The 22,315-nt window shown below is 46.1% G+C and overlaps 1 protein-coding gene across 2 annotated transcripts in view; it reads left to right on the top strand.

Annotated features, from left to right (window-relative positions):
- The window catches only part of BPTF (bromodomain PHD finger transcription factor), a 3,500,764-nt gene that overhangs the window by 1,837,015 nt on the left and 1,641,434 nt on the right, over window positions 1-22,315 (top strand). For both annotated transcript variants that reach the window (XM_044085088.1, XM_044085087.1), the window contains one exon: window positions 16,963-19,408. In XM_044085088.1, the coding sequence (XP_043941023.1) occupies window positions 16,963-19,408 (2,446 nt within the window). The remainder of the gene's footprint in view (window positions 1-16,962; window positions 19,409-22,315) is intronic.

The following is a 22,315-nucleotide window of genomic DNA, read 5'->3' as shown; positions in this document are numbered from 1 at the left end:
GAGAGAAGAAACAAGCTTATCTTGCAAGGTTTGCTGAAGAACCCCTTTGATACTGCCATGGAGGGGACTCAGCCAGCTAAAAAATCGGATAAAGTCAAGCCTTCATCCTCTTTGGCTCCAAGTTTGGACCCGTCTAAGGACAAGGATAAACCACAAGCTAAGTCGGACCTGACTTTCGTTTCCGACAAGACATCTGCACCTGTGGCTCCATCTGTGTCTTCAGAGCCAGTAAGGTCCCATAAGCGTTCCAGGTCTCCTGCCTTGGAACTGGTGCGGTCTGATCCACACTCTCCATTATTGCAGTCTTGTGGCGGGCAGTCACCAGTCTTCAACACACTCCTCTTAGTCATCCAGGAGCCTTTTGGATGTTGATGTGGAAAGGGTGGTAAAGAGGCTTCTTAGGACACCAGCACTAGCCAAAATACTTTTGGGCCCATCCCAGACGGAAATGGTGCCGAAAGTCCAAACACCTGTCTTGATTCCTCCTCCGACTCCTCTGAGTTTGGAGCCAGAGTGTATGGAAGTAGTCATGCTGGAACTGTCGGTTCCAGTAACCTCCTCTGGTCTTTTGGTTCCGACTACCACTCCAGTCTTCTTGATACCTCCTATCGAGGGATCTGGGGGCCATCTGTCCCTCGTCGGCTTCGGGGGGGGTGGCATCAGACCCTTGTCTGACCCTACTTTCGCTCTCTGAACTTCGGTGCAGGTCAGCTCGACTCCTACATCTGCCTTGGAGCCGTCACCCTCAGTTCAGAGGAAGTCTCCTGCTTCTTCTAAGCCGAAGATTCTTTCGAGTCGGGACCACAACGCCTTCGAGGTGATGAGCATGCTGTCTGCTGAGACAGCTCCACCCTTGGGTCCATTGGCTCCTTTGCTCTCTGTGCTGGAGTCCGCCTCTGAACCTCCCCTCTGCCCCAAGCCTAGGGAGCCCATGCTCCAGGATGCTTATTGGGTGATCCCACCTCTTCCAAAACCTCCCCTGAGCATCCCTAGGAGGAGGACTTGCAAGAAGAAGCATGTGGATTCCCCTGAGTCCTTGACATCAGACGCAGACTTGGATGACTCAGAAGGGTACCCACTGTCCCCCTCAGAAGATGTCTCCTTTTCAGACATCTTAGGAATCCTTAGACAGAGGGGTGTCTGGAAGTCCCTTGCCCCTTCTGAAGATGAGTCTGTGTACCTGGATGCATTCAGTTCCCGACCCTCCACCTCTTTGGTATCTCCTCCTTTCGACCCACTGTTGCACGTAGTGAGTTGGAAGGCTTGGAGCTCTCCAGACATGATGGAACCAGTTCCGCGGAGGCTCAAAAATTCATTACAGCCCCTGAAGACAGGCTATTATCTAAAGGTGTTCCCATTGATACTATGGTGGTGGCAGCAGCCACCAGGAAGGAATTAGCGGAAACTTCTTCATCTGTCCATCTGCCAGATAGAGTTGTATACAGTGGACAGATATGGGAAGCGTATGTTTTCTTCAGCAACCTTTGCACTCGGGTCGCTGAACTGTTTGTCCCACTTTACAAGGCTTCAAAGGGATCTCCTCAAGGAGTTAGGAGATACCTTACAGGATCCTATAGCTGCAGGAGCCTCTGACAAGGCGGCTTCTCAGCTTGCGACCTTGACTTCAGTGGTTAACTTCTCCATGCGGCTCATTTCTTATGCAGCTGATGGGGCAAGCAAGGTGGCAGGCACAGGGGTAGGCTTACGCAGACACTCCTGGATGCGCCTTTGTCGTTTTGTGGAGCCCTTCAAGTCTTCCTTTATCAATGCCTCCTCTGACGGCTCGTCCCTGTTCGGGCCTCAGGTAAAAGAGACTCTTACCAGGTGTGAACAGGAGGGCAAAACTCTCTCTGCCATGGGAGTGCATTTTTCTGCTCCATCTAGGCCCTAGCCTAAAGGCCAGAAAAGTAGAAAAATGTGGTTCCAGAAATCCCAGGGAGTTTTGCCTGATACATGTGGAGAATTTTCCCCCAGGGGCAGAGAGGGGAATAACAATGGAAGACGCCGATCTCGTGGTGGGGGAGGGGGTCCGCATAACCAGGGCGACAAAGGTACCTTCTCTGGTAGGCCCTTCCAGTGCTCCTGAAGGGAGGCCCGACTGTCCGACTCCAGAGACAGTTGGGGGGAGATTATCCTTGTACCCAAAAGCCTGGCAGACAGTCACAGAAGATACATGGGTACTATCCATAATATCCTGAGGTTACAATATCCCCTTCTCAGTACTTCCCCTATCAAAAAGACAGTACTCTATCTCTGATGTTCCACCCAATCTTCGAGATCAAGCAAACTTGGAGGTTCAGTGGTTGCTAGAAAAAAAAGAGTCATCCAGGAAGTCCCCGCAGACCAAATCAGATCTTGAACTTACTCAAGGTTCTTTTTAGTTCCAAAAAAACAGGGGACTGGAGACCCATTTTGGATCTCAGCAGGCTGAACAAGTCAGTCAAGAAAACAAAGTTCTGGATGGTAACACTGCAGTCCATATTTCCCTTTCTGGGACAGGACAATTGGATGTGCTCTATCGATCTCCTGGATGAGTACTACCATATAAAAATGGACAGACGATCAAGGAGATATCTACGCTTCTGGCTGGGAGTCGGTCACTATTAGTTCAGAGCTCTGCATTTTGGTCTCACCACAGCCCCCAGGGTGTTCACGAAATGGATGGCAGTAGTTGCGGCTCACCTGAGGCGTCAAGGATTCCAAGTTTTTCCATATCTAGATGACTGGCTGCTTACTGCCATCACCGAGCATCAACTAGTCAGGACAAGAAAATACACAATCCGCTCTTGTTCTTAACTTGGGATCACCATAAACTATGAAAAATCTTCCTTGTTGCGTTGTCAATATATTACCTTTATAGGGGTAGATTTAGAGACAAGGGCCATGATAGCAAAGCTGCCTCAAGAAAGAGTATTAACGATCCGTCACCAAGTTGTCATACTGTTCACACAAAAGAGGATTCAAGCAAGATTTGTCCTCAAGGTACTGGGTTCTATAGCAGCGGCAATCACTCTGGTCCCTATGGCTCGCTTTCACATGAGAATTCTTCAGTGGCTTCTCTTTGCACAATGATCATTCCAGGATTTACCCATGTCACATCAGATTCTGATCACAGAGTCCTGCAAAATGGATCTGGAGTGGTGGCTTCACTCCCCTATGGTGACAATAGGCAGGCCATTTCTATCCCCCAACCTGTAGCCACAGTGACCACGAATGCTTCCCATATAGGGTGGGGGGGCATTATCTGGGACAGACTGTTTGAGGGACTTGGCAGGAACACGAGTACCACTTGCAGATCAGTGTCCTAGAGATGAGAGCAAGCACTTCAGGACTCTCTATCTACAAGGACTATAGCGATTCAAATGGACAATATGTCGATAGTATAGTACATCAACAAACAGGGTGGAACCAGGTCTTACCCCTTCTGTCGAGAGGCTCTACGAGTTTGGCTATGGGCAATGTCTTCCCAGCGCTTTCTGGTTGCAACGCATATCCCAAGGAAATCCAACGTGATAGCGGACAAGCTCAGCCAGGCTGTCCTGATGCCCCACGAGTGGTCCCTGAAGCAGGAAGTTGCAGACTTGAATTTTCGCAGATGGGGCCAGCCATGCTGCACTCTGTTTGCCACGCCCCTCAACAACAAATGCAGCAGCTACTTTGCCCTGGTCCCACCACTGGGACAGTCATCCAGGGACGCACTAGTTCACGATAGGCCCCCGGGACTGCTTTATGCCTTTCCACCTTTTCCCCTGATCCCCAAGGTTCCTTTAAAAAGCACAGTTGTTGGGTTGCAAGTTAATGCTCATTGCCCCTTACTGGCCTCGTCAGATATGGTTCCCATTCCTTTGGCCTCACCTGCAAGGGGAGCCTTGGATCCTGGTCCCAGTGCCAGATATTTTGAGGCATCAATCAGGGGCTCTCCATCCTTCCATTCTAACTCTCAAGCTCACAGCTTGGTTTCTCCACTTTCGGTCTTAGCCAGGCTTCCCGATGTTTCCCCAGCAGTTCAGCACATTTTGATTTCCTCCCATAAGCCTACTACTAGGAGACTTTATGCTAGTAAATGGAAGAGGTTATCTTGTTGGGCAGGCATAAATCAGGTTGATCCCTTTACTGGTACTGTTTCAAAGATTCTTGAATTTCTCGCTGAAACATTTGACCAAGGAGCAGATGCAGTTACTATCCGAGTTCAGTTAGCTGCCATTTCAAATTTCCATATGGGAGAAATGGGTTCCAATATCATGTCCCATAGGTTATGCAAAGCTTTCCTAAGAGGTACTACTCTGTTAAGACCTCTGATAAGAGAACCTCTTCCCCCCCTGGAATCTAAGTTTAGTTTTAAATGCTCTGATTCTTCCTCCTTTCGAACCTTCTGCTTCTTGTCTGCTCAAATTTCTGAGTTGGAAGACCCTTTTCTTGGTTGCACTTACCTCAGCTAGAAGGGTCTCAGAATTACAGGCCTTATCTATTCGTCCCCTTACTTGACTTTCCATAAAAATCGGGTTTTTCTCAGAACCAACCCCTCATTCTTACCCAAAGTATGTTCTGAATACAATCTGAATGAATCCATAGAGCTTCCTGTGTTCTTCCCTAATCAAGGCAACAAGGCAGAGTATAAGCTTCATCAATTGGATGTTCATAGACAGTTACGTTTCTATTTACACAGGACCAAGGAATTTAGAAAATCTGATCAATTGTTCATATCCTTTGTGGACAATAAAAGAGGTTGTGCGGTCTCAAAGTGACTTTATCAAAGTGGCTTTCAGACACTGTAAAACATGTCTACGAGTTGCGTAAATAAACACTTCTAGGAAAAATTAAAGGGCACTCAGCAAAGGTTTTGTCTACCTCCATTGCCTTTCAAGCCAGATTGCCTTTGGATTCGATCTGTGCAGCAGCTACATGGGCTAATCCTCATACCTTTATCACTCATTACAAAGTAGATGTGGCCTCCCGGAGCAGAGCATCCTTTGATTCCACGGTCCTGAAGAGTTTTTTTTCTAGTGAGCCACCCAAGAATCAGGTGCTGGGGTCGCTGTCCCAAGCAACAAGAATGAAGGCGAAATATGGACAACATAACAAAGAAGTTATGTACTCACCATAACGTTCCATGTTTGTTGTCCTTGATCTCGCCTTCCTTCTTGCGTCCCACCCTCCTTCCCCCTTCCTGGAGGATCAAGAGGACTCCCTTGTTTTATTGGCTATACTGGCTGGGTTTCCTTTATACTATTCCTTATGGTTAGTCTCAGTCTACTACTATTACTTTGGTGGAGGGATCACACTTTTATATGCAGATGTCATCGGATATGTAAAGTAAAGTATAGCTCTTATCTTTTTATATGGTCTAGTGTTGGTTATCACAAAATCTGGGTAACTACCGCTAGGCGTGCTGGGATAGGGGCTAGCCTCGAGCCAGTAAAAACTCTCGAGCTATAGTATACAGCCGAGTTGGAGCCGAGGATCTGCTCCAAACCCAAAAAGCAAGAAGGAAGGTGAGATCAAAGACAACAAACATGGAACGTTATGGTGAGTACATAACTTTTTTTTACGCAAAATTTATTGCGTAATCTTATGTATTTGTGAATCTGAAATGCATTAATCTGTAAGCATTAGTGAATGTATTGATTTATGAAAGTAATTGTAAAACTATACATATGCTTGCACTTTGTTCTCACTTATTACCTGAATGGTTGCTGAAATGGTCCATTCTACAAATAATCCACAAAAATAAGTAAATGTTTGAGTGTATCTTTGTGTGTGCACAAACCACACCTATACAATGAGTGTGTGTGTGTATATATGTATGTACCTGTTTATCTACACACACACACGCACACACACACTTTAATTTTTACTAACAGATGGCACTCTGGAATCTGCCATTTATGCCCAGTATTGGTACCAGCATTCAGCTTCCCCTTCCAGTCTTTCGTATATGACATTACCTCTTGAATGGAATGATTTAATAGATAATTTCCGCAGACACCAATCTGATAACTTATTTTTCCATCACAGTCTCAGTGAAAAAGAAGATGTTATGTGATCCTATCTCGCCTACATTCTGACTGATGGGTTCGGAGCCGATCCCTCGGCTCCGACTCAGCACGCTTATGCCAAAGAGCGAAGTCTCTTATTGGCTGAGCTTACTATATCCCAGGATGCACCACTACCAGTCCCCCAGATCTCGTTTGCCGCTAACTAGCAAAGACGTGGTCTCGAGCTGGCTGAGCTAAGTAGTGTTTTTCACTAACTTTTTCTGTCAGGAATTTCCTATTTCTATAACAAAAAGCTGTTTTAACAGCTACTTCGTACTTTTTGTGTGTGACTGGTATTTTTTGTGAAGAAATTTGTGTGTGATTGTGTGTTTGTTCTGACTAGAGGCCCCCTTGAACTGAAGGGCCTCTCCCTGTCAGTCAAATTCTTGTCAAATCCTTAGGGGTTTTTTCAGGATCCCCTTAGTTATTGTTTCTGTAGTTGTCAATCTTAATCGGCAACCGTAAGTTAATCATTGTAGTGACAGTCTTTAAAAAAAAAAAAAAAAAAACAGAACAGTGTGTTTTTCTGTATAGAGTTTCTGAATTTGTTGCTATAATGTCTCAGGCCCCTAGGCCTTCGGGCTTTAAGAAGTGCACTAAGTGCAGCTTTAAAATGTCGATCACAGACGACCACTCTCTCTGTGTATATTGTTTGGGCGCCAAACATTTGCAGGAGTCCTGCAGCGTGTGTCACGCGTTTTCCTCGAGGGTCCTCCAAGAGAGGAAAAATAAACTTATTTTGAAAGGCCTTATAAAACCCTCCTTTGAAGAAGCTTTAGCATCCTCTCCTTCTCCTGCTAAAAAGAAAAGGGAGTCGGCTCCGACCAGTCCGTCGGACCCGACCGCCAAAAGACATAGGCAGGCTTCTCCTTCGGCTCCACGGACTTCGGAGCAGAGGCGGACGGTCTGCCTCGATGCCTCCAGTCTCGACTCCTCTGGGTTCGGAGCCGGCTGGGGCATCGAGGCGAGTCACCTTCATCGGCTCCACTGATCTCGGAGCCGATGAAGGTTGTCCGCTCAGACACTTCCTCCTCGGCGCCGAAGTCCTCTTCGGCACCGATGGAAATTGGCTTGTGCATTCCTTCGCCGATAGTTATCGAGTCGCCTCGGAGCCGGTCCCCTAGTCCCTTGGAGCCGTTGGAGAGACCTACTCGAACCCGTTCGGTCTCCTCCAGGTCATCGAGGATGTCGGATTCGGACATAGACAGGGTGCTCCAAAGACTGTTCCAGTCCCCAGTCTTTCAAAAATTTGTTTCGGCTCCAACCCAATTGGCTTCGGAGCCGATAGCCCACTCCATTGCCATTCCTCCTCCGACCGCTTCGGCTCCGTCGGAGCAGGTGCTGGTGGAGCCGGTGGAGATCCTAGGGTCGGCTCCGACCCTTACTCCAACCCCGGCCTTCGGGTCCGAGTTTAGCACACGGACTTCTTCGGTCGGACCCGGGGGTGACGTTTCGGGACCAATGCTGTCGGTTCCGAGCCTCCCTCTCGGTGCTTCAGCCGCGGCACTTCCGTCTGCTATCATGGCTCCGGGGACCAGACACTCCCAGGATTCTGGGGGTCCGGCTTTCAGAGCTATGAGGAGTGCCTTGGCCAAGTCTTCTTCGGCCATCTCTACGGCTTTACCGGCACCTTCCCTGGGCATGGAGACTGGGTCTTTGGCAGTTCCCTGTCTCTAGGCAGTGGAGCCCGGGGCCTGAGGTTACCCCACAGGGGTTCCCTCCTCCTGAGGGTTCTTCAGAGTTGTCTTCGGAGGAGCCCCAAGGAAGAGATCATGCAAGAGGAAGCACGTGGACTCCCCGACGAGTCTCTTACATCGGACACTGATCTTGATGATGCGGAGGGGTCCCCAAAGTCGCCCTCGGATGATGTCTCATTTGCAGACATTCTAGAAATCCTTAAGCAACGAGGCTGGAATTCCAAACCCCTCCGTTGATGAGTCAGTGTTTCTCAAGGCCTTCGGGCTCAGCCCTCCGCCTCCTGGGTGTCTCCGCCCTTCGACGAGCTCCTGGATTTGGTTTGTCGGAGGCGTGGGAACATCCAGATACTGTGGAACCAGTGCCTTCTCGCCCTAACAAATTTTTGTCTGCCCCACCCGAGAAGGAGTTCTTGAAGGCGTGGCTGTAGATGCCATGGTGGTGGCATCTGCTACCCAGCAGGACGTGGCAGAGGCTTCAACGTCCGTCCATCCTCCTAATAAGGAGTCTAGGAGCATGGACGATGCAAGCGCACCCTGACTTCAGCGGCCTTTACTCTGAGGTCCCTGAATTATTTGGCACATTTCACCAGACTACAGAGGGATCTGGTCAAGGAGCTCTCAGACTCCCTCTCAGGTAACCTACCTGAGCAGCTAGCCCAGTCGGTTAGCTCTCAGTTGGCTATCCTTACCTCGATTTCTAACTCGTCCATGAGGCTCATTTCATATGCGGCCGAAGGCGGGCAGAGCGGCAGGCACAGGCGTGGCTCTATGGAGACAAGCCTGGCTCCGCTTGTGTCATTTCTGGAGGCCTTCAAGTCTTCCTTTGCCGACGCTCCCTTTGATGGGTCCTCTTTGTTTGGACCCAAGGTAAAGACACTCTTACCGCTGTGAGCAGAGGGAAAGACTTTATCTGCCGTGGGAGCACGTTATTCCACTCCCTTCGGCCTTATCCCAAGGCTAAAGAGGAGGGAAGATGTGGTTCCAAATCACAGAAATTCTTTCCCAACAGCAGGAAGATTCCCCTTCCAGAGGCAGAGGACGGGAAATTATTCTGGGAGACGCCGTCCCAGAGGCGGCAGAGGCCCCGCAACAATGGAGACCGCGAGTCCTTTCGTGGCTCTTCAGCCTCCCACACTCCATGAGGGATTGCCCGGCTGTGCTGCTCGAGCCAGTCGGGTGCCGTTGCCAAGCACCTAAAAGCCTGGGAGTCTATTACTCAGGACAGATGGGTGCTTCGGATTATTGCCGGAGGTTGCACCATCCCCTTCACACACTCACCCCCACCGTCCAAAAAAATCCCGGACCCACCACCCAGTCAAAGGGAAATTGCAGCCGTAGAAGCTTCAAAGCTGCTAGAAAAAGGAGTCATCCAACCGTCCCCACAGACCAGATCGGATCCGAAACTACTCAAGGATCTTTTAGTGCCAAAAGACAGGGGACCTGAGACCCATTTTGGATCTCAGCAAACTAAACCAGTCCGTCACGAAGTCCAAATTCCGAATGGTCACTTTACAATTCATTCTCCCATTGTTGGAGAAAAATGTTTGGATGTGCTCCATAGATCTCAAGGACGCTTATTATCACATACCGATACATCAGGGGTCCAGGAGTTATCTGCGCTTCAGCCTGGGAGACAGTCATTTCCAATTTTGTGCTCTGCCCTTTGGTCTCACCACAGCCCCCAGGGTGTTCACCAAGTGTTTGGCAGTAGTGACTGCTCACCTGATGAGTCTCGGATTCCAAGTGTTTCCCTATCTGGACGACTGGCTCCTGACTGCCACCACCAGGCATCTACTACTAGAGAACCTACAAGCCACCATCTCCCTGGGTGCTTCCCTGGGAATTACATTCAACTGGTCAAAGTCTGTCTTGCTGCCTTCTCAGCGCATAAGATTCATAGGAGCAGAGATAGACTCAAAATTGATGCGAATTTTCCTTCCTACCGAAAGGATACAAACATTACAAGGGCAAGTCCGAGCCCTGCTTCTAAGATCCAAAGCCCCAGCCAGGTTGGTCCTGCAACTTTTAGGTTCAATGTCTGCCACGGTTCTCCTAGTTCCGCTGGCAAGATTGCACATGAGGATTCTTCAGTGGCTGTTATCGACACAATGGTCCTTTCAGGATCTCCCCCTCAATCATCACATACTGATTACAGAAACGTGCAAACGGGACCTCCGCTGGTGGCTTCTGCCATCCAATCTGAATCAGGAAGACCTTTTGTTATGCCCCTCCGGTAGCCACCTTGACGACGGATGCCTCCCGGGGTGGGGGGGGGCATTGTCTGGGCAGGTCAGTTCAGGGATCTTGGCTTCCAAACGAAACCTTTCTCCATATCAATGTGTTGGAAATGAGGGCTGTACTTCTGTCCCTACAAGCCCTCCACAAGTTTCTCCCTCAAGGCATTATCGCTATCCACACAGACAACATGTCGGTGGTCTGGTATCTAAACAAACAAGGAGGGACCAGATCTTACCCCCTTTGCAGAGAGGCCATGAGGGTGTGGGAATGGGCAGTGGCTACCAACCGCTTCCTGGTAGCGACCCACATTCCAGGAAAATCCAATGTATTGGCAGACAGACTGAGCAGGACTATTCTTTCTCCTCACGAGTGGTCCCTGAACGAAGCTGTAGCAGCTCAGATTTTCAAAAGATGGGGGACTCCGTGCTGTGACCTGTTTGCAACACCACAGAACACGAAGTGCAAGAGGTTCTTTTCCTTGACCCCGTGTCAAGGGAAAGCAGCTACGGATGCTCTAGTCCAACCTTGGCCAACAGGACTGCTTTACGCTTTCCCTCCGGTTCCACTCCTTCCCAAAGTCATCCAGAAAGCTTCCCAATTGGGGTCCACAATGATTCTAATTGCTCCGTACTGGCCTCGTCAGGTATGGTTCCCCTACCTACAGAAATATGCTCTGGACGGTCCTTGGTTTTTGGATCTAACCCCGGACCTTCTGATTCATCAGTCGGGACAACAGCACCAGTCCCTTCACACTTTGAAATTAACAGCTTGGCTCCTCCACTTCCGACTTTAGTCAGAAATCACACCCTGGACCCTGAAGTTATTCACATTTTATCTTCAGCCCACAAACCCACCACTAAGAAATTGTATCACAGTAAGTGGAAGAGGTTTGCTATCTGGGCTCAACTCAGAGGCTTAGACCCTATTACTGCCCCGATACCAGAGGTCTTGAAATTTTTAACATCCTTGTTTAATCAAGGATCTTCAGTCTCTACTATTAAGGTCCAACTAGCAGCTATCTCCAAATTTCACGAATCCATAGATCCACCGTTGATGAGTAGCAGATTATGTAAAACTTTCATGAAGGGAGCTGTGCTTTTAAGACCCCCAGTTTTTCATCCTGCGCCTCCGTGGGATCTTGATTTGGTACTTAGTGCCTTAACATCTCCTCCCTTTGAACCGGCTGCTACATGTGAGTTGAAATATCTGTCTTGGAAAACTGCCTTCTTAATTGCAATTACCTCTGCAAGAAGAGTTTCAGAACTTCAAGCCCTATCTATCAAACCACCGTACTTGATTTTTCACAAGGATAGAGTATCACTTAGGCCTAACCCATCCTTTGTTCCAAAAGTTTGTTCTAATCTCTGTCTCCAACAATCTCTAGAACTAACAGTTTTCTTTCCAAAATTTTCAAACAAAGCGGAATACACCTTGCATAAGTTGGATGTTCACAGGCAATTGCGCTTCTATCTAGACAGGACTCAACAGATTCGAAGACAGACCAATTGTTTGTGTCCTTTTCAGATAATAAACTGGGTAAAACCATCACTAAAGCGACTATTGCCAAATGGATTAGAGATTGCATAACTCAGGCTTATTCTTCTTCAAATAAGCAACTTACAACATCTGTCAAAGCTCACTCTACTAGAGCTATGGCTACCTCTATTGCATTTCATTCCAAGCTCGCTATTTCTGAGATTTGTGCTGCGGCTACTTGGTCCAACCCGCACACTTTCATTTCCCACTATAAATTGGATGTGGCATCTAAAGGGCGAGCATCATTTGGTTCCACGGTACTCAGGAGTGTTTTCCAGTGAGCCTCCCAGGATTCAGGTGCTAGGGACGCTGTCCCATCAGTCAGAATGTAGGCGAGATAGGATCACATAACATCTTTTAGTTATGTACTCACCATAACTTCAGATGTTTGGGATCCATCTCGCCTGCATTCCTAATACCCACCCTCCTTCCCCCTGCCTTGGAGATCAGAAGAGATTGAACGGTTTGAGTTCTACTGTTTTTATCTTGTTTCATCTGACGATGTTATATAAGCAGTGTGTGCATGTGTGCACGTATGCGGACAAACTAGATCTAGGGGACTGGTAGTGGTGCATCCTGGGAATATAGTAAGCTCAGCCAATAAGAGACTTCGCTCTTTGGCATAAGCGTGCCGAGTCGGCGCCGAGGATCGGCTCCGAACCCATCAGTCAGAATGTAGGCGAGATGGATCCCAAACATCTGAAGTTATGGTGAGTACATAACTAAAAGATCTGAAGTAGGATATTCATTTGTCTGCAACCTGTGGGTTATGGATCCCTCAGCTAAGTGGACTATTTTCTTGTTTAAAAACAGAGAATTTTTGTTTCTTTAACTAAATTGTGTGAAAATAGGTAGTTTCCGTTATAGACTAGACTGTTTTAGTTTTTTTAAGTTACAGTAATAATTTTTCCCCTCCTAAGCTGTCGTGCGTAGAGTGTGTGTGCTGGCCTGTGTGTTTTGTTTGTTGTTTACTTTTCTTTTCTGTAACTTTAGGTTTGAATTTAACAAGTCTATATTTTCGTCCTCAGTCCACCACCGAAGTCAAGGGACTGGACCGATGGGGCTTGCAGGGAAGCGGATGGCTACCTTTGGGCTATGGGCTCGGTAGGCGCTGAACTATTTGTCGTTTGCCGGATGCAGCGAGAGAGTACGCCAAAGATCTCCGATTCCCTTTCTCGAGGAGGGAGGAGTTCAGCACCCTTAGGAATGGCCTCTCTAGGTCTGTCACAATACTTTAACACTTCTGCCCATGCTACGCGGCGCGAGCTCCCATGCCGTTAGGGGGCGGTCATAGCCTGCAGGACCTGGGCTGCGTCCATCCCCTTCCTGGTCCCGCGAAGTTTGCTTTTTCTCAAAGTTCGCCCTTTTTCTGTTTCTGTTTTGAGGTTCTTGCTCTGTTTGGCAAGACCGCTCGGCGAGACGGAAGCGGAAGCGTCGAAGACGGAAGCTGCTCCCTAGAGGCCCTAATCTGCTTCTGCACCCCAGAGGCCCCATTCTGTGAAGAGATGTGGCTTTCCTTCACCTTCAAGAAGATGAAGTCCTCCCAGCACACCCCCACGAGGAGGTTTAACTTTGGCAGTGATGGCCATCAAAGAAAGAAAAGAGCTCCCCAAGCGTTCCCCAGACCAGGCAGATCGGATCTACTCCTCAGATTTCTATTTAAAAAAGAAAGAGCGGACCAAACTAAACAATCTAAGACTCTTCTCTCTGGCATCTGGAAAAATAAGCAAAAAATTCCGGATGTCTGCACTCTATTCTTCCTCTTTCTTCTGGGAAGATCACTGGATACTGCCTCTCGTCTCAGGGGCAGCGACATCCTACTGGACAAGGCCCAGGAGGTCGCCTCCGCCTCGCTGGGAGCCAGGGGGGGCCAGTCACTCTTTTCCTTTGGTCTCACCATTCCCCAGGTCACCACACAGCCGGTGTTTAAAGGACTAGCTGTGGTAGCAGCCACCCGCAGGTCTTTGAGGGTGCAGGTCTTTCCTCCTTGGCACTGGCACTGGCTCCTTACAATGGCGCAAGACTCCTTCTGAGACTCTTGGCTCCATTTTGCTGCATCTCCATCTTACAACAACAATACCATCAATCACACACAAAGCTCTGTCCAACCATAGGGCCACAGCTCTGGAGTTTCATTGGGCCAGACTAGACACAAGGTTCCTTCTGCCTTCCCAGGTGGACATACTCTCCATTCTGCTCAGGTGATTCCCGAGCCATTCTTGATTCAAGTAGGGTCCATGCGGAGTCGGCTCTGGTCCATGGGGCCGCCAGGCCTCTTTCTATGCGATTCCAGGCTCAATATCGCATTCTACAGTGGTTGCCTCCCATGCATCATCCCATAGCTCCTCTCCAATGCCCCATCCCCATAGCCTTTCTTGTGGCTGCTCCACTTCGATCTATGGTAGCTCCACTCCCGGATCTCCAGTCCTCGCCACGGTGACCTTTCGTCACCGGGTGGGGGCAGGGACAGGGCCGCCTCGGGTGGGGGCCGTAACGGGCCAGCGACCAAGGCCGGACAGTCCAAAATTCAGAGACCTTTAGTGCTCTCAATGTTCTAGAGATGAGAGCAGTGCTCTTGGTTGGGGAACAATACACATCTTTCTTCCTTTCCAACATGTCTTGTTGTCTTCGGACCATCAATTTGTCTGGGGAATCACAAGCAAGGGAGCAGGTTTTCCAGTCTTATTGAGAGGCTGAGAGTTCAGAATGGGGCAATCTCACCAGCAACGCCTCACTTTCCGGTCGGGTCCGACGGTCTAGCCAACAAGCTGGCAAGCTAGCTCATTCTGATTCCACAGTGGTTCTCACGGTGGTTGTCAAGTAGCGTTCCACAGTCAAAGTTCAACTGGCGGCAATTTCTCACTATCATTTGGTCAAAAGTCTAACTCCCTCTCTTATGTCCAAAATTGTGCAACAAACATTTCTTATTCTTTTTCCTTCTCCCTAGCCCCCTAGCAAGCAGCTTCCTCCTTGGACTTTTTGTCCTCTAGGGCTTGACCGCTTCCTTCAGCTCAGCCCAAGGGCTACGGTGGATCTCAAATTTCATACAAGACTGCCTTTTGGTACATTACATCAGCCAAGCCAGTACAGTTTCAAACTTTAAGCTTTCTCAGCTCTTACTTGGTATTGGTATTTTCCCACGATCAGTATTCCCTTCGTGTCTCCCTCGCTCCTAACCACGCTTCTGAAGCTTCCAATAATCTTCTGGCAAAAATCATCGTTTCCTTCCTTTCCTCCCTAATGAAAATGAAGTATGAATACAAGCATCACTCGTTAGATGTTCACAGGCAACTTAGATTTTATTCATTTTAGTCATAGGCACATGAATGTCACCAGCAAGTTTATTTCCGATGTTTTCTCCTTTAGCCAATTTCCATTTTTTTAATTTACTACCGTGCGGATTTCCTGTTTATTTTTGATTCTTGGGTCTGGCTTATGGGGTGTCAGTGCCCATTCAACCGAGGTCAAGGGGGTGGCCCCTTCAACCAGTTCACCTCTAAGCCTATTGCAGCAGGCACGCTTCCTCTTCCTGATTCAGCACACTTATTTGTCTCATATCATCTCATACTTATATATTGTGAGATAGTTGGATATATCATCTGTGGGTTTGGTATCCTTTGTGGCATGTGGGATTCATGTGGTAGCTAATATCCTTCCATGATGGCTCAGAAGATTCAGTGCCAGGGGACTCTGTCCCCGAAGTTCCTGACAGATTTCTAGTTATGTACTATCCCTATGGCACCATATCTTTCCATCTTTCCTTCCTACCCAATTATTGTCCTATCCCCTGGCCTCCTCCATCCCCTATATCCTGGGTTTTCTGTGGCATTATTGTTACCCTTTTGGGGTTTTATTGTGAGGCCATAGCTGGAAAACTGAGGTCATGAGGCAGAGGACAGGGAGAGGAGAGAGGGATGAGCTGAGAGGGAGCTGAGAATACATCCACTCAGATGGAATCCATAACCTACAGGTTGCAGAAACCCTGATAAACCAGACAAATGAATACACACCTGCTACCTACTCACGTTCTAATTTCCTTAAGTCGAAGGTCATGCAGTCTTCACTGCCATATTCTTTCTTCTTTGTTGTCTGCCCTGTCATTAAAAGCAACTTAGTGGCTGTATGGCTTATTAGTTAAGATTTCTGCTTTAAAACTGGGGGGTTTAGGGTTCATTCCTGACTCTACAGTTACTGTACTTTAGGATTCCTTCATGTGTTTGATTTCTTCCATCCTTTCAAAAATGTGCTGGCTGATTGGCTACTAAAATTTTCCCAGGTATACTCTCATTTACCCTTGCCCTAAAGGCCAAGATCAAGACCAAACCATTACTCCCAATTAACTAAACTAAATAAAATCTTGTTCCAGATTCTTTCTCTTTCCTTCATGGAATCCATACCCACTCTTTAAAATCTAACCTTTCATAACCTGTCCACCCTCTTAAGTCTCTTGTTGTGTAACACATCCACCCCCTTACCATCCTTATTGTTTTCTTCTATTTTGAGGTTTGTGTCCCTCTCCTTCTAACAGCTCCAGAACTGGTCAATAGAATTTAATTTAAAAGCTTAACCACTGCTTGATATATTGACATTACTTTATTCTCCCTAGTGTCTTGCATTAAACCCAAGCATTTTGCAGGCTTTGGCTGTTCTCTTTCCATGTTTTTGCTGACGGTTAATGCCTTTTGTCTAGGTTTACTACCCCATGTCCTCCTTCAGTCTTGTTACTCCACCATCCCTCTCAGCTGAACAGATTTTTGCAGAATGTCCAGATTTTTAGCTCATATTTTTGAATTGTTTCTCATAAAAATGTTTTTGACAAATCACTGGGATGATCTGAGGATTAACGTAATTAACTAATGAAATATTTGATTTTTCAGACTTCATATCCTCCAGGAAATGCATGTTAACACAAATTCTGTTATTCTAACAACTTTCTAAATCTTTACGAGCAATATTTAAAATGTGTCCCTATTTTTGGTCCTTTGTCCCCTCCCCCATTTTGTCAGGCTCTGTCCAGATTTCTTGAGCTAAGAGGTTGAGACGTATGTACTCCACTTCAGGAATGATTTCCCCAGGCAGTGGATCCTATACTTCCCTGTGTTGAAACTGCATTGTTATTTTTTTAGGCATGTCCCCTCACCATACTAATTTTCCTTTGATAGACCCCACCCCCTTATTTTAGTGTTGCTAACAGTTTCATCAGTTTATCCTTTTCCGAGTTCTCACTTGTGTATTTGAAACATATAGTTAAAACAAAGATTATTGCAGAGTATTTCATGCCAGTTTTGTATTTTCTTACTGAACTAAAAATCTAATATTTTATCTTTCAGCTTGTGTTATGGTTTAGTCTAAAAAGATGTACCTTGCTGAAGAAAGTTTCTTTTTTTTCTTCATGTAAATAAACTGTTTTATACTTTTTAAAAAGTTTGGTAAAATGTAACTTTATTTGCTTGCAGAGGAAATGGACTACACTGGCTGCGAAGCAGAAAAATCTATAAATGAGGAACCTATGGACCTTGGTGAAGTAAAACCCATCTTAACTTCAAAAGATGAAGAAAACTTGGCAAAAACAGATCTTATTAATGTCAGTGAGGGTTTTCGACTTCGAACATTTTATAAAAAGAAAGTAAAGGCATCTAAATTAGATGGACTTCTTGAAAGAAGAGTAAGACAATTTACACTGGAAGAAAAACAGAGGCTAGAAAAACTTAAGCAAGCAGTTTTTCCAAAGTTGACAGTAAAGCAGTATGATGCACTGCACAGGGTCCCTGGTGATCTTCCACTACCAAAGTCAGCGGAAGAAAAACGGGTCAAATCTGAATCTTATGATCAGGAAAAGAATGAATTACTAGACCAGATCAAAACTGAACAGCAAAGTTCAGATGTATCCGATACACTTTGTGGTAGTTCTCATCTGCTTGAGTCACCTTCTGAAGCTGATCAATCCAATACAGAAGACCAAGATGATAAGTTTATTCCAGCTGGAAAGCAGAGCCCGAGTTCAGAGGACAGTAGTGATAGTTCTGAACTGGAAACACTCATTAATGAAACTATATGTCCAGAGCAAGAACTTACACCAATTAAAAAAGATGCAACTGAGAAAACATCCCACTCAGAAGGCACAAAAACAAATGAAAGTGAAGTTTCTGAAAAAGGTAATGAAAACTGCACAGAGAAACATTGTGATGAACCTTCTGACTTGCTAAAGGCATTGTCACAGTCCATTGTCAGTGAAAATGACTGTAAAATTCAGACTGTTGGTGGAAGAGACAAAGAATTGGTAGGTGTGTCAAAATCAGCATCATTTTTTACCAGCATAAAAGAGCAGTGCTTTGATTCAAGAAGTGATGCTGTAGAAGAAAAATTGAAAGCACCCCAGAAAGAACAAACTGATCATAGTGAAAAAGTGCCACAGGAACACTGTTGCAGTGGAATGCTGAAGTGTAAAACATTACTGCCTTCTGAACTTGTAGTAGATTCAACAATGGATGCAGCTGAAAAGACTGAGATCCCTAGATGTTTGAATAAATGTGTTAGAGGTGATAACGAGTCACAAACAGAATGCAAAAGAAAAAATTGTGAAGTTGAAGAGAATGAACAGCATAAAACAAAAAAGAGCACCTTAGGAAATCCCCCTGGTAAAACAGAGAAAATGACTACCTGCGTTAGTAGCAAGAAGCAGGACAGCATGACTGAAAGACTTGAAAAAGAACAGATTTCAGCTCAGATTAATGGGAAAAATAACAGTAACTTTAAGTCATTATCAAAAGCTGAGCAATTAAATTCTTCTGCTGTTCATGCTATAAGTAACATTGAAGAAAAACTAAATAATATAACTAAAATTTCTAAAGAAAATGAAATAAATTCAATGTCATGTACAGAACCTTTAGTAAAAGCCCTTGTTAATGGTGATATTGCCATGAGTGAAACTGAAGACAAAAATAATTTGGATATAGAATCTTTTCCCCAAAGTCCTGCAAAATGTGATGCCAGTACTAAAGATAGTATGGAACCTGAAGAAAGTTGTGCTTCACTATGTACTTCCAGACTGAAAACACAGAATGTGGAATTGAATTCTGCCAAGAGAATTGTCCTTGGCGATGGAAGTGCTTGTTTGTCTCCAGTGCCAAAAAATGAAGAAGACAGTGATAGTAGCGAATTGGAACCCACAGTAACAGAACACTCACTGCCTCAGAAAATGCTGTCTTCTCCTGTACTGTCAGAAGAAGAAACTAGCTTAAGCAGTGACTTCACAGATCAGAATAGCCTTCGTTATGAAACCAAGACAGAAAATGTCAGTGGCGAAACAAAAATAAAAACAGTGATCACAAAAGTAACTACTACTACAACATCAACAACAACAGTTTGTACAAAATCACTTACTGTTGTCACTGTTGCAGAAGAATCCGCATCTCAGGATAGCAAACCAAAAATAGTGTCATCTGCAATTTCCTCTGTAGAAAGTAGTTCTCTTTCTTCTACAACTACTACACTAACTAAAGTAACCACCCCAACATTGGGCAGCAGTGCAGATGTGATCTCTGTAACTCAGCAAAGCAAAACTGTTGTTACAGCAACTGTAACAGACTCCTCTTCTGACTCTGTTGGCACATTTGTGACTTCTATGACTGTTAGCAAGGAGTATTCTACTAAAGGTAAAATAAAGCTGATGAAGTTTTCAAGACCTAAGAAGACTCGCTCGGGCACTGCATTACCATCCTACAGAAAGTTTGTTACCAAAAGTAGCAAAAAGAGCATCTTTGTACTACCCAATGATGACCTAAGAAAGTTGGCCAGACGAGGTGGTATTCGAGAGGTTCCAGGGTTCATCTACAATGCAAAGCCTGCTTTGGATATTTGGCCTTACCCATCACCAAGACCAACCTTTGGAATTACATGGAGGTATGTATTTTTTGAGTTTGTTTATATGAGATATCAGTTATTTTGAGAATAGCTGATGCCCTGACTGAAGTCACTGTTGCGGTATTCTTGACTTATGGGTTGTCACCAGTGACGTCCATCCAGGGTACTGAAGCTTTACCTTCCCTATGTCGTAAGTGTGATGCATGACCTTTGAGCTTATATGCGTAGGGGTATAAAGACTGACATACAAGTGTGGATCCTCAGACTGTCTCATCACCAGCACAAATGCTGGTCGTGTGTCTGTTGGACTGTTTGTTGTTTGGTCACTGGTACCTTTGCTGCATTCATCTATCCAGATAAGTGCCCCATTGAGGAACCTTCCTTTTTGTCTTTGATTTTTTTTGTTAAATTTGTAAATGTCAACTAGGAGGGGTAAGTGCAAGTGTGATAGGCAAATTCTGTACAAGGACTTGCATACCAAGTTTCTTTTTTTGCCTTGGCCCAGAACGCTGTCACAAAACTTGCTTTATTTGTCAGTCATTCGTTCCAAAAACCCTTAGGTCTAGGCTTTCTACTCTCGACACTTTTCTTGAGAACCCAGCATCTTAACCGTGTGGCCCAGTCCAAGATGGCTGACGTCCCTCTGCAGCCAAAGAAAAAAATTAAGAGGCTACGAACAGATTTACAGTCCAGTGTTTCTGACTTTGATGTACCCGCTAAGGTTTCAGAACACACAGTATGTCAGGGTACTTCTCATTTGCCCACTACCAAGACTGCATTGTAGGCTGGTATAGCTCCTGAGACCTTGCAGACTGCTGATGCATCCGAGGAACCAAGCCTTTATTTTCCAAAGGGCCGCATACCATTCTTCACATTCTAGTTAGAGAAGAAATCCCATGCCATCTAATAGAGGTCAGACATGGTTCCAGTCCTCTGCATGTCATCCAAGAAGACACCACACCTGTAAAGGAAAAGAACACACAGCTTGTGGCCTTGCCCTCAGCAGCTAGAGAGGAGGAGTGGATGGACTTTTCACAAGAGCTATTCAAAGCTGTTATGTCTTTGAAGCCTCCCTCCTTTAGGTCTTCATAACCACAGGCTACTCTTAAACCTTCTCTTGTTTCCTCTTCCTCAGATGAGGAGCAGGACTATGACTGTGACCATTCTCTAGACTATTCTTCTCCACTGCATTCTCCAGGACAGATCTCTTCTGATGAATGAGACTCCCTCTTGCCTGATTCCCCTACAGAGGAGACTTGTTTTGGGGAAGCTGTACAGAGCATGATGAAACACTTTGGCAATGCAAGCAGATTTCTGATGCTCAGAAGAGGTACTACACCTTCTTGGAGATGGGTACCCCAACCCCTTCTCCAATCCCTCCTGTGTTTGAGGCTTTCCAGGATGCCTTTCATTCCAGCAACTCTTTTGTACCTCATTCTCAACCACCACCTCCTAAGAGACCCGATAGGTTTTACAAGGTCCCTGGTACCCTGAAATATCCATACAAGAATCATGTGGCAGGCTCTTCTGCAGTATCTCTCTCTCTCCAGGTAAGCCTTCCATGCTTCTGCCCAGTGCTAATGCCCTACCTACTGATAAAGATAGCAGGGTTTTGGATTGATAGGGAAGAAGGTTTACAGCCCCTACTACCCTTGCCCTTAGGGAAATTAATTACCAGATACAGATGACAAAGTTTTTCATTTCTGGTCTTAATTTCTTAAACAAAGTTATCTTTGATCCTCCTATAGCAGACACAATGTTAACTGCAGTTGTGATGCTAAGGATGTTTCTTCTAGGGCAGCTGCCATGGGATTGAATTTCCATAGCTATGCCTTGCTTTGCAGTCAGCCTATGCCTGAGGATTTTAAATCAAAAATTCTAGATTTCTCCTTGGACAGAGACTTAAATGTTTAGCCGTCAGGCAGTCAGCCTTTTCAAAACACTCCAAGACCAAGGTAAGTCCACGAAAGACTGCAGACAGATCCTACTATCCTCAGTTCTTAGATACCATAGGGACTACCAAGCTAAATTTACCTCATTCATTAGTAAGGACACGACGACAGTCCAGAAACAAAGGAGAACATCCAGGAAAAGATGCTGTAATAAAATCTGAAAGGGAGCCTCCAGCTGGGGGCCACCCTTTGGAGGCAAAAAACTGTGACTACCCCGGCAGCATCCCTCCCCCATCCTCAACCCCATTACCCCTCTTTCTCAAAGGTTGTCACTTCCCTAGTCAGTTGGGAAGCTATTACCACAGATGAGTGGGTCCTGTCCATCATCAGGCATGGCCATACTATGTCTTGGGAAAACATTCCCCCTCTGAGAGGCATGCCACTACCTCCCCCAAATCAAATATCCCTTCTGACTCTCATCATTGAAGAACCTTTGAATCAGGGTATGAACAAGCAAGTCCCAAAAGAAAATCATAGGAAAATAGTTTTATTCCAGGATTTTTCTAGTCCCAACAAAGGCAGAGCAGTGGAAATGCATCCTAGAACTGTCGGTCCTGAATACTTACCTGAAGGGTACTATCTTTCAGAAATCTCCTCTCTTCAAACTCTTCCACCTTTCCTTCTCTCCCACAGGCCTTCTTAGTGTCATTAAATCTCAAGGATACCTGCCTGCACATTCCCATTTACTACTCTTGCAAGAAATTCCTCAGGTTTTTCTCACTTTTCAGTTTAATGCCTTTTGGGGGGCATAGAAAATGCATGTTTTCCTGCTCCAAGAGAAGGTTCTCAGCCTGTCCAATTACTTCCAAGACCTCTCCTCTGCAACCCAGTGCTCTGCAGGGAGAAAAGGATTTTGGGATTCATGGCAGATACCATCCCTGTGTTTCCCCTGGCCTGGCTCCACATGAAAATCCACTGGTACCCGAAGTCAGTCCGGGCTTAGCAGTGCCACCACTTGGGCACCCTGATTCCCCTCCTCCCTTGTCTCAAGAAA

This window comes from Protopterus annectens, chromosome 10.part0 (assembly GCF_019279795.1).
Source record: "Protopterus annectens isolate FY-2018-M chromosome 10.part0, PAN1.0, whole genome shotgun sequence".
Taxonomy (NCBI): Eukaryota; Metazoa; Chordata; order Ceratodontiformes; family Protopteridae; genus Protopterus; species Protopterus annectens.
The sequence above is the reverse complement of the archived record's forward strand: the minus strand, read 5'-3'. Positions and strand labels throughout refer to the sequence as shown.